This window comes from Erithacus rubecula, assembly GCF_903797595.1.
Source record: "Erithacus rubecula genome assembly, chromosome: 17".
NCBI classification, from domain to species: Eukaryota; Metazoa; Chordata; class Aves; order Passeriformes; family Muscicapidae; genus Erithacus; species Erithacus rubecula.
The window spans coordinates 13976721-13987259 of NC_136669.1; the positions used below are offsets into that span (position 1 = coordinate 13976721).

The 10539-nt window shown below is 65.4% G+C and overlaps 1 protein-coding gene and 1 pseudogene across 2 annotated transcripts; one reads left to right on the forward strand and one right to left on the reverse strand.

Moving 5' to 3' along the window:
- Nucleotides 1–236: 236 nt before the first annotated feature.
- Nucleotides 237–7365, forward strand: LOC306809512 (cytoplasmic phosphatidylinositol transfer protein 1-like; annotated as a pseudogene). The gene is made up of 9 exons (XR_013777845.1): nucleotides 237–353; nucleotides 1572–1696; nucleotides 2668–2816; nucleotides 4302–4553; nucleotides 5001–5072; nucleotides 5159–5254; nucleotides 5352–5507; nucleotides 5580–5643; nucleotides 6499–7365. The product of XR_013777845.1 is annotated as a cytoplasmic phosphatidylinositol transfer protein 1-like (transcript).
- A 2-nt stretch (nucleotides 7366–7367) lies between these two features.
- Nucleotides 7368–10444, reverse strand: MSS51 (MSS51 mitochondrial translational activator). The gene is made up of 6 exons (XM_079321102.1): nucleotides 9913–10444; nucleotides 9484–9639; nucleotides 9132–9256; nucleotides 8458–9021; nucleotides 7892–7985; nucleotides 7368–7820 (listed from the first exon to the last, which is right to left on the reverse strand). Exons 1-6 carry the CDS (start codon nucleotides 10203–10205, stop codon nucleotides 7550–7552), a joined length of 1503 nt encoding a protein of 500 aa, XP_079177228.1. The 5' UTR covers nucleotides 10206–10444; the 3' UTR covers nucleotides 7368–7549.
- Nucleotides 10445–10539: the final 95 nt, after the last annotated feature.

A 10539-nucleotide genomic window follows, 5' to 3' on the forward strand; every position in this document is an offset into this window, starting at 1 on the left:
GTGGGCACAGCCCAGAAGCCACATCGGGGCGTCTCCCGGCTGGGGCACACGGCGGTGCTGGGAGGACCTGAGACCTGGTGGGTGCCGGTCTGTGCCGTGCCAGGGATGCCCCGGTGCCAGTGTGTGCCGTGGTGCCGGTGTGGCTGTCACTGCGGTGCGGTGCCGGTGCCGGTGCCGGTGCAGTGCAGGTGCCGGTGCGCTGCCGGTGCCGGTGCATTCCTCCCCCTAGGGGTCGGTGTGCCGCGGCGCGGGAGGCGGTGCGGGGGGCGGCTCGCTCCTGCGCACGGCCCGGGACGGCGGGGCACGGCGGCGGCGGCGGCGGCGGCGGTGGGAGCGGGCACGGCCGCGGGCCGGTGAGTGCGGGCGGTGGGGGGCGGCGGGGCCCGGCCGGGGGGATGCAGCCGCGGGCAGCGGTGGGGAAGGGACGGCTGAGCTCGGCCGGGGGGCTCCTCCTTTTCCACCCGGCGGGGGCCGGTCTGAGCTGCCGGGATGGGGAGGGGAATGCGTGCCCTGCAGCGTTCCGGTGAGTCCCCGGGGTGTCACCTCCCTCTGCCACCGGTACTGGGGTCCCTGCAACCTGGCACCAGCACTCAGTCCCCTGCCCGGTCAGCAGGGTGTTCCTGTGTCCCCCAGAGAGGCCCCTGCAGCCTCAAATGGCTTTGTAGCCCCAAGACACTCCCGTGTCCCCCGGTGCCTCCAAAGATGCCCTGCTATGACCCTGTGCCCCCAAGGATGTCCCTAGGTCCCCAACTGGACAAGTTGCCTCCAGACAAAACCCCATGGCAGCCCCCATCTGCCCTTCCAAGGCCCGATCCCCCATCCAGGGTGACTTTCAGGAGGGCCCATGTCTCCGCCCTTCTCTGTGGGGCTGAGGGGCACGTCCAGGAGCTCCCTGAGCTGTCCTGACACTCACTCTGAGCATCCCCTGCCCTGGCTGGAGAGGGGAGGGAGTGTGACAGCCTGGCAGTGCCATGGCTGGAGTGGGTGCTGGGGCCAGTCCTAGGGTGTGTGCTGGCTGGGACAGGTGCTGGGGGAAGCCTCGGGGAAAGAGGGGTCCAGCTCCTGCCCGGGGAAGGGATGACCTACATCAGAGACACGATCCTCTGCTCTCGGGGAGCGCCCCTCAGCACTGGACAGTGTGGGTGCCCAGAGGTGGATCCCCAGGAATATCGGGCAGGTCTGACCCCATCCTCACATCCCTACAACCCTCTTTGCCGCAATGGCTACCACAGCTGGGTGGGGATGTGGCACCCCTAAGGGGTGGCACCCCGAAGAGACGGCACCCTCTTTTGGGGGGACACTCCAAGGCAGCTGCGTAGGGACGCGTTTGTCTGCCCGGCAGGGAAGGGGTTAAGGCCGGGCGGGTTTTGGGGTGCCGGGATGTCCCCAGCAGGGTACACCCAGGCTGCTGCTCGCACGGGTGACCTCACGCCACTGCCATGGCAACGGCTCGTGAAGTCACGGCGAGCGGGGCGGCTGCTGCGAGCGCGGGGTGCGGGGATGGGAGCGTGGGAGGCAGCGCCGCGTCCCCCCCGCCCCGGCTCCCCCAGCATGAGCCGTGTCCCCGGCAGCGCCGACGCCTCCGCCTGACCCCCGTGCTGCCCGCCGTGCCCGTGTCACCCGCCCGTGTCACCCCGCCCGTGTCACCATGCTCGTCAAGGAGTACCGCATCTGCATGCCGCTCACCACTGAGGAGGTGAGCGCGGGGCTGCCGCGGGTGTCAGGGACACCCCATGGAGGGGTTGTGGGTGGGGGTCTCAGAGCAGCGCCAGGGGATCGGTTCCTGTCCTCAGAGGGACGCGGTGACCCCTTTGATGTCTGCTCGTGGCACGGACCGGGGTGCGCGGGGCTCGGGGCGTTCCGTGCGAGGGCTGAGCCGTACTTTGGGGTGCAGGTGGGGGGACATCCCGTCCCTGGGCAGGGCGACCTTTGGGCACAGAGCTCGACGGCAGCACCGGGGCACAGCAGGACCAGGGGATGGACCAGCAGGCAAAGGGCACCGCGGGTCTGAATGCCCGCGGCACGACAGAGACATAAACTCCATCCCTGCTCCGGCAGGGAGCCTGAATGCCATCGGCACACAGAGCTGGCAGCATCCCTGGGTAAAGGTCTCTCGGGAGCACCTGGTGCCCACGTTTTGGGGAGCAGGGATCTACAGTGGTGCCCACGCTGGGCGGTGCCATCCTTTTCTGGTGGCACCTGGGGAAGGTTTTAATTTAGGCACAGTGGGGTGGTAAAATCTTGCTGGCGATTGCAGTGGTAGATGGGATCTTCAGCAGAACAATCAAACCCCTATTGCACAGCTGCATCACCAAAGACACACACACATCCTTATGGTTATATATCTGACAGACACATCCCTGTATATCATAGAGATACACGTCTTTCCCTGACTCCCAGGTAGTTTGCAAGCAGAAAACCTCCAGGCATTCTGCAAGGCACTGGGAAAGCACAGGGAGAGTAGGATCCAGCCCGGGTCTGGGACTTGGGGCAGCCTAGGAGCACGGGAGGTCACACAAAGTGCCTCAGGAACCCCCTGCCCGCCGCACGGCTCAGGATCTGCCACCCCTGGCTCCGTGCCTCAGTTTCCCCTGTCGGCAGCGTGGTCAGCCCCAGGCTGTGCCGGGTGCTCTCCGGTGGCACTGAGGGCGGGCGCTGTGGTTGCAGTACCGCGTGGGGCAGCTCTACACCATCAGCAAGCACAGCCATCAGGAGAGCGAGAAGGGCGAGGGCGTGGAGGTGGTGAAGAACGAGCCCCACGAGGACCCCGTGCACGGCCCCGGCCAGTTCACGGAGAAGCGTGTGCACCTCTCCAGGTGAGCCTGTGGCTCTGCTGATGGGCGCTGGGTGGGCACTGCGGGGCGGGGCACGGGCAGGCATCGGGGTGGCCCCAGCTCTTCCTCCAGAACTCCTGGGGAACCTCCTTCTGGGTCCTGGACACGCTGCAGTGTGGCTGATTCCCAGGGTTACCCCCATAATTTCCTGGATTGCCTCCATCATTTCCTGGGGGTTCCTGCATCTTCTGGGGTGCTGTGATCTGAGGGACCTGCACCCAACTGTGGGGGCTGCCTCCATCTGTCAGGTGCCACCACCTCCTGGGGTGCTCTGATTTTGGGGGGCCCCACCCATCTCCTAGCTACCCACCCACTCCAAGGACTGTGTGTGTGTGTGTGTGTGTGTGTCTCCAGTGGGGTCCCCAAGTCCTGAGGTGCACCCATCTTGGGGTCTGCATCCAATTTTGGGAGCTGCCTTTATCTCTCAGGGTGCACTCATCTCTTGGGGTGCTCTGATGTTGGGGGGCTGCACTGATCTTGGGGGGCTGTACCCATCTTTAGGAGCTATGCCCCAGGGTGCACCCATCCTAGGGGTGCACCCACCCCTCTCTGGTGAGCAGCCACCTCTGGGTGACACTGGGTGCCTGGGGGGGCTCAGCAATGCCCCAGCCTGGGGGTGTCACCGTGGGGCAGTCACTGGCCCCCAGCACCACTGTCCCCATGTCCCCTCAGCTGCCTGCAGGCACGGGCTGCTCCCCACCAGGAGCTGCTGGTGTGAGACAGGTTATTTTTAGCTGCAGCGCTCACGATTCCCCTCTCGCCTGAAATTTATTTATAACGCCTGAAAATTAATCAAAACCCACCTCCTGACTCTGCAGGGGGCCCAATCCTGCCGGGGTGCTGGGAGGGAACAGGAGCACCCGGGGGGCTCAGCCCTGGGGAAGGGGTGAGGGTCCAGGATGGGCGTTTCTTGGGGAGGGGGTCAGGATGTCTGGGGAGGAGGTGGGAACCTGAGGAGGGGATGGGGGCACTGTGGTGGAGATGAGGAATTGGCACAGATCCCTGGGGAGTCCTGGTGTACAGATGAAGGTGCTGGGAACGTGGCAGAGATCTCTAGTGGGGCACTGGGGAGGGTCCTGGGGAAGCAACAGGAGTTCCTGAGGGTTTTGTGAGGTGCAGGTGAGGGTCCTGAGGTGCAGGTGAGAGTCCCTAGAGGCATCCTGGATTGGAGGGGAGGGTGCCTGGTGGGGAGCTGGGGCAGGGCTGAGGGTTCTGGGGAGGTGACAGGGGTCCCTGGGGGTGTCCCATGACAGTGTTGGAATGCAGATGCACCTGCTGGGGAGGTGGCAGTGGCTCCTGGGAGAGGTGCTGGGATGCAGATCAGGGTTCTGAGGTGCAGGTGAGGGTCCTTGGGAGCATCCTGGGGTGGAAATGGATGTCCCAGAGCCAGGCTGTGTTTTGCAGTGCAGGGCTGGGTGGCACCAGCCATGCCCTGTCCTGAGGGGTTCCCTGACACGGTCCCCACAGCAAACTGCCAGGCTGGGCACGGGCAGTGACCCCCCGCATCTTCTACATCACCGAGAAGGCCTGGAACTACTACCCCTACACCATCACAGGTGAGCCCCAGGCAGGGTGGGCACGGGCACCCTGGGCACCCTGCCCAGCTCTGGGAGGCTGCAGCAGCTCCCCTGGTCTCACTGCTCCCTCTCTCCCCTCTGATATCACCCGGTGATGCCACCCTGTGATGCCATGTGCCACCATGTCCCTGCAGAGTACACGGTAAGGAGATGGCACGGGACAGGTTGACAGGATGACCTGTCCCCTTCCCCAGCAGCTGGCTGGGGATGGGGCATTTTTGGGGGGTGGGTGTCCTTTGGGACAGGCATCCTTTAGGGGTGGGTGTTACCGTGGTAGGTGGCCCTTGGGTGGGTGTCCTTAGGGCTGGGCATCCCTCAGGGCACGTGTCCCCTAGGGCTCAGATTTTCTTGTGGGTGGGAGTCCCCTGGAGAGGGTGTCCTTGTGGCTGGGTGTTCCTTGAAGATGATCATCCTTGGAGATGGGTGTCCCTCAGGGCCGGGTGTCCTTTGGATGGGTGTCCCTCAGGAGCAGTGTCCCTGGACTGAGCATCTTTTGGGGGTGGGCATCCTTGGGGGTGGGGTGTCCCTCGGAGTGGGTGTCCCTCAGGACAGGCATCCCTCGGGCCCAGCTGACAGCCTCTCCCTGCAGTGCTCCTTCCTGCCCAAGTTCTCCATCTACATCGAGACCAAGTACGAGGACAACTGTGGGGACAGCGAGAATGTGAGTGTGCACTGCAGCTGAGATCTGGCAAACTCATCACTTTGTGACTCGTGGTCCATGTCACTCACCCTCCATCCCCTCCCCAGATCTTCCACAGTGACAAAATTCTGGGTGACCACGAGGTCTCCTTCCTGGACATCGCCTTTGACGAGATCCCTGAACGCTACTACCGCAGCCTGGAGGTACCATGGCTGGGGACAGGGGAGCTCCCTGAGGCCACCCCCTTGTCTCCTGTCCCAAGGGGGGGACTCATGACCCTGACCTTCCCCATCCCCCCAGGACCCCCGTTTCTTCAGCTCGGCCAAGACGGGCCGGGGGCCGCTGCGGGAGGGCTGGCGCCAGCACACCAAGCCCATCATGTGCTCCTACAAACTGGTGAGCGTCAAATTCGAGGTGTGGGGGCTGCAGACGCGGGTGGAGCAGTTCGTGCACAAGGTGAGAGCGGCCAAGGGGGGTTGGGGGGCACTGGGGGGCAGTGACAGGGTGCTGACCCCCGTGGTGGTGCAGGTGATCCGGGACATCCTGCTGATCGGGCACCGGCAGGCTTTCGCCTGGGTGGACGAGTGGTGCGGTGAGTCCCTGGGGTGACCCCGGCGCTATGGGGAGGGAACACACGGTGCCCATGGAGGGAGGGGCTGCAGGTCTAACTGTTGATGCCACTGACCCCATCACAGCTCCTGCTCTTCCTCTGCCTGCACTGCTGCTTGCACTGCCTGTGCTGCTTCTGCTGCATGCACTGCCTGCGCTGCCTGCTCCCCCCTGCCTGCAAACCTGCATGCTGCACGCTCCCCTGCACGCTCGTGGGGGACAGGGAGAGGGGTCCCAGCACCCTGCCTGGGCTGCCTGCACCCCCATGCCGGCGGGGACACGCACTGCAGGTGGCTGCCACGTGCGAGCACGAGGACGGGAGCCCCGGGTTTGGTGACAGCTGGCGGCGGGTGCCAGGCCATCCCAGTGAGCGGCTCTCTGCCTTCCAGACATGTCCCTGGAAGAGGTCCGGGCCTTCGAGACTCAGATGCAAGTGGCCACAAACCAAAAGCTGGGGAGCCAGCACACCTAAAACCCTCTGCCTGCCGGGGATGGACACCCCGGACCCCGCCTTGCTGCCTGGGGGTGGGTGGAGGCAGGGGTACTTGTGCCCCCTCTGCACCCCGCGGCGGAGTGTCCCCTGTCCCGGCTACCCTCCCTGCGTGTCCCCTGCCTGCGCTGCCTGCGCTGCCTGTCCATCCCTTCCCCTCCGCTGCCTGGGCTGGCGCTGGAGTTGGGGAGCTGGCTGTGCTGCCCAGCATCCCCTTCCCTGCCCGTCCCGCTGTCCCCAGTCCCTGTCCCGCAGCTCGGTGGGGAGCCGGGGCGCAGACTGCCCCGGGATGAGGGTGTTCCGGACGCGGCCGTGCCGAGCGGCCCCAAGCCCGGCTGTGCTCGGCAGGGATGACGATGGAGGAGGTGCGGCGCTACGAGCAGGAGACGCAGGAGGCCACCAACGAGCTCATCGGCCTGGTAGCACCGGCCATCTCGGTCAGCGAGGTGGGGCAGCCCACGGCCACGCACTCGGCCCCTGCCAGCGCCCCCTCCACCCCGCTCAGCGACGAGGCCCCCGAGTTCCTGGCTCCCCCCAAGACTCGCCCGCGGAAGAAGTCGGCGCCGGAGACCCTGACGCTGCCCGCGCTGCGGGAACGCGCTGGCGCCGAGTGACGCCGGCAGCGCCGCTCCGTGCCGGACTGTGCCGCTCCGTGCCGGACTGTGCCAGCCGTGCCGCCCAGCCCGGCCCCGCCGGCAGGCGCAGAGCCCGGCGAGGGACCCGGGCCCGCTGCCAGGGCGCTGGCAGCCCTGGGGTGTGCTGGCCTTCCTGAGCCACCGTGGATGCCCAGTGCCATCACTGCCGTGCCAGACCCGCTGGCGGCACCAGGAGGGGACGCCAGGCCAGCGCGGGTCCCCGCAGCGCCGAGCTATGCGGCGGGAGCTGCTCCCCTCGACTCCACCCGCCCCGGTGTCCGCAAGGGCCACCGAGGCTGGCGAGCAGTTGGGAGGTGCCAGGCTGGAGCAGTGCCCTGCAAGGGTAGGCACCAGCGTGGGGGCACAGTGAGGGCGACAGTGACAGCCAAGCGCTGGGCTGGGGCTCCCCACCGGACCCAAGGGGCTGCACAGCCCCGTGCACGGCTGGTCCTGCAGTCGGGGTCCCCTTCGCTGTCCCTCCAGAGGCCGTGGCTGCTCGAGGGGGGCTGGGGTGGGCTCAGCCCCTCGTTTTCTTTAGGAAAACAAAGGCCTTTTTGGAAATAAAGCTCGAGACACGGCAGCTGGTTGCTGGTAGTGATTTATTTGGTGCTGTGGAAGAGTGCCATGCCTGTGCTGGGGTGCTGCATCCCCCAGGCCTGCATGTGTGCAGTGAGGGATTTCTGATCACTGATCCTGGGATGTGGAGATGGGGTCCTGGATAGGAAGCAAGGCTCTGGGGGTCAGGAGGTTAGGACAGGCAGGAATTAGCCCTGCCCTGGGGCAATGCCCTCAGCCACAGCAGCAGCACTGGGCTCTCTTCCCTGCCAGCCATCATCATCCTCCAGCTCCTCAGCCCCCGGCATAGCCTCTGCTCCCAGCAGGGCAATGTAGTGGGAGCTGCAGTACACGGGTGGCTTGTTGGGGCTCGAGTACACTTGCTCAGGCCGCAGCGAGGCAAAGGGGTTGCTGGCATAACCCACAATGTGCATCTCCAGCTCCACAAGGATCTGCAGGGAGGCCTTCAGCTCCTGCTCACTGGAGGAGAGAGGACAGGCACCATCAGTGGGTGTTGTGCTGGCTCACCAGGGCAGTGGGGCTGTGCTCACCTGTACACGGTGAAGAGCACAGGCAGGCGATAGTCCCGCAGCAGCAGCAGGGTGGGCAGCCAGCCCGCCAGCAGGTCTGGGCAGGCATGGAAACCTGGGGGGACACAGCCATGAGGGTTCCACCTCTTTCCCATCCCACCCTGGCCCCAGGGGAAGCTGGTTCCAACTGCATCCACTCTGCTGGACACCCCAGAATATGCAGTGAGTTTGGCAGCCCCCAGCAAGGTAGGGTCTGTCTCCCCACCAGCATGTGGGGCACCCCAAACTCTGGGTCCTGGGATAAGCACTGAGACCTGAAGGGAAAGATCTGTATCACCTGCAGGTGGGTGACACAGGCAGGACAGAGTGCCTGGTGGGGAGACAAGACAGCCATATCCCAGGAGATCCCCCCCAGCTGCCCATTGTGCCTTGGTGCTAAGCGCTGAGTGTATCCCCAAGCCACCTTCAGGCTCAGCCCTATGTGCTGCCGGGGTGCTCAGGGCACCGTGAGCCCATGTGCCCTGTGGATGTCCCCATCCTGGCAGTAGGGTGTGAGGGTCTGACCCCTCCATGGTGCAGGCACTTACCCGGGTGAAAGCCCACCACCAGGTCAGGAGGGGCGGCCAGCTTGGTTTCCACTTGGCTTTCCCAGAAGTCATGGTAGAGCCCCTTGTAGCTGCTGAGATAGACCCTTCCCTGGGGAGCCAGCGTGGTCAGGGGTGGCCTCATGATGGGTCCGTCCACCACGTCCACCCCCACCATCACCATCTCCATGCCCTGGTGCCCCGGGAACATCCGCGTCAGCTCGTCGTAGTCCGTCAGCCGCGTGTTGAGGGTCTCCACGTGGGAAGCCCCCACCACGTGCACGGTGAGGGGCCTGGTGAGGGGGTCGATGCCGAAGAGCCGCAGCCCCAGGCCGATGGTGAGCGGGCGCGAGTGGAAGTCGGTGACCAGGCGCCGGATGGATTCCCGCAGCTCTGCGTCCTCCGGCCGCGGCTTCCCGGCGTTGGCCCAGAGCAGGGTCATGTACCGCCCGGCCACGATGGCACCCAGCTTCTCCTCCAGCTGCTCCTGCATGGAGAACCAGTCCTCCCAGCCCTTCACCTCCCAGGCAGGTTTCATCCAGGTGTCCGTGGGAAATGGGATGTCTCCTGGGGAGTCAGGAGAAATTGAAGGTACAGTGGTGGTGCCACAGCCCAGGCTGCCTGTCCCACCTGTGCTGTGGGGCTGGAGAATGGACATTACATCCCACATGTCCCACCTGTGAAGATGAGCCACTCCACCAGCCGGTCCAGGGCCACCAACTTCAGCTTCTTGCAGAACTTCTTGTGCAGTGGCCAGTTAGCACGCTGGCACGCCACGCCACAGTAGTACACATTTTGGCACCTGGGCAGACAGGCAGCATGCCCAGCTACAGGGAGAGGGGCACAATCCAGCCCACTGAGCTGGGCTCCCTGCCACCCCCTCTCAGGGCTATGTCACTGTTCTGGGGGTGCCCTGTGGCTGGAGGGGGGCACTCCAGGGGACAGACACCCCTCACTTCACCTCAGCCACCAGGCTGGAAGTGAGGGATGGATCCACCCCTAGGCCACCAGATCATCTCCCCACCTTACCTCTTGCAACGCCGGAGACTTTTGGGGTCTGGGAGGGCATCGGGAAGCTTCTTGCACTCGACACAAAACTTGAAGGTGTCCTCCATCTTCTGAAACATGTCAAAATATGTCCGGATCCCAAAATCGCTACCGCTCTTCCTCCCGTCCATGGCAGACCTGCAGATGTCAGAGGGTGAGCAGAATGCAGCCCACTGCCACATTGGTGGAGCTGACATCCTCTCTCTGAGGCTGCCAAGATTTTTAACTCCAGCCAGGAGCATCCCGGCCTGGGTGGGGACAGGGAGCCAGGTACCCTGGAGGTGTCCACCCAGAAACCCATCAGAGCTCCGCATGGGCTGAGCCGGGAGGGTGGGATGAGCCATGGGAGCTGCTCCAGCTGCTGGGAGACACACGGGGATGGGGAATAGGCACCCATGGGTGCTCACTCACTTGTAGTCCTCGTAGCTCTTCATGTTGAGCTTCTGCAGGATGACATGGGACAGCCCCGGCACGTTGCGGTCCATGGCCTGGAAGCCCAGCGAGTCCACGTCCGGAGCCCTCGCCGCTGGCTCCTCCGGGGCCTTCTTGGAGCGGCCGGTTTTGGGGGCAGCGCCTGCGTTTGGCTGGGCCGTGGTGGCTGCAGGAGAGTGGGGTGCGGGCGAGGAGGCCGGTCCGGGGGTCCCCGGGTGCTGCCGGGGTGCCCCGCGCCGCCCGCCGCCCCCACGGCGCCTCCCGCCCGCCATCCCGCTCCTGTCCCGCTAGTGCCGGGAAACCCCGGGCAGCCCCGGCGTCCTTCCCGTCCCGTCTCGTCCCCGGCCCGGCTCAAATGTCAGCCCCCAGGAGCCGGCGGTGCAGACGGCCGTGGCCCCTCGCAATCGGATAGCGGAGCTATTCTGGGCATCCCCTCCCCGGGAACGGGCCAACCCGCTCCGGGGGTCCGGCTCCCGCCCCAAAAGCCGCGCTGGTGGCAGCGGGGTGCCCCGAAACCCCGTGGCGTCCCACACTGCAAAGCTGTGGGGAGCTCGGGGGGCTGCCCACGCCCCTGGGACCCCTCTGTCACCATAAAGACACAAAGTC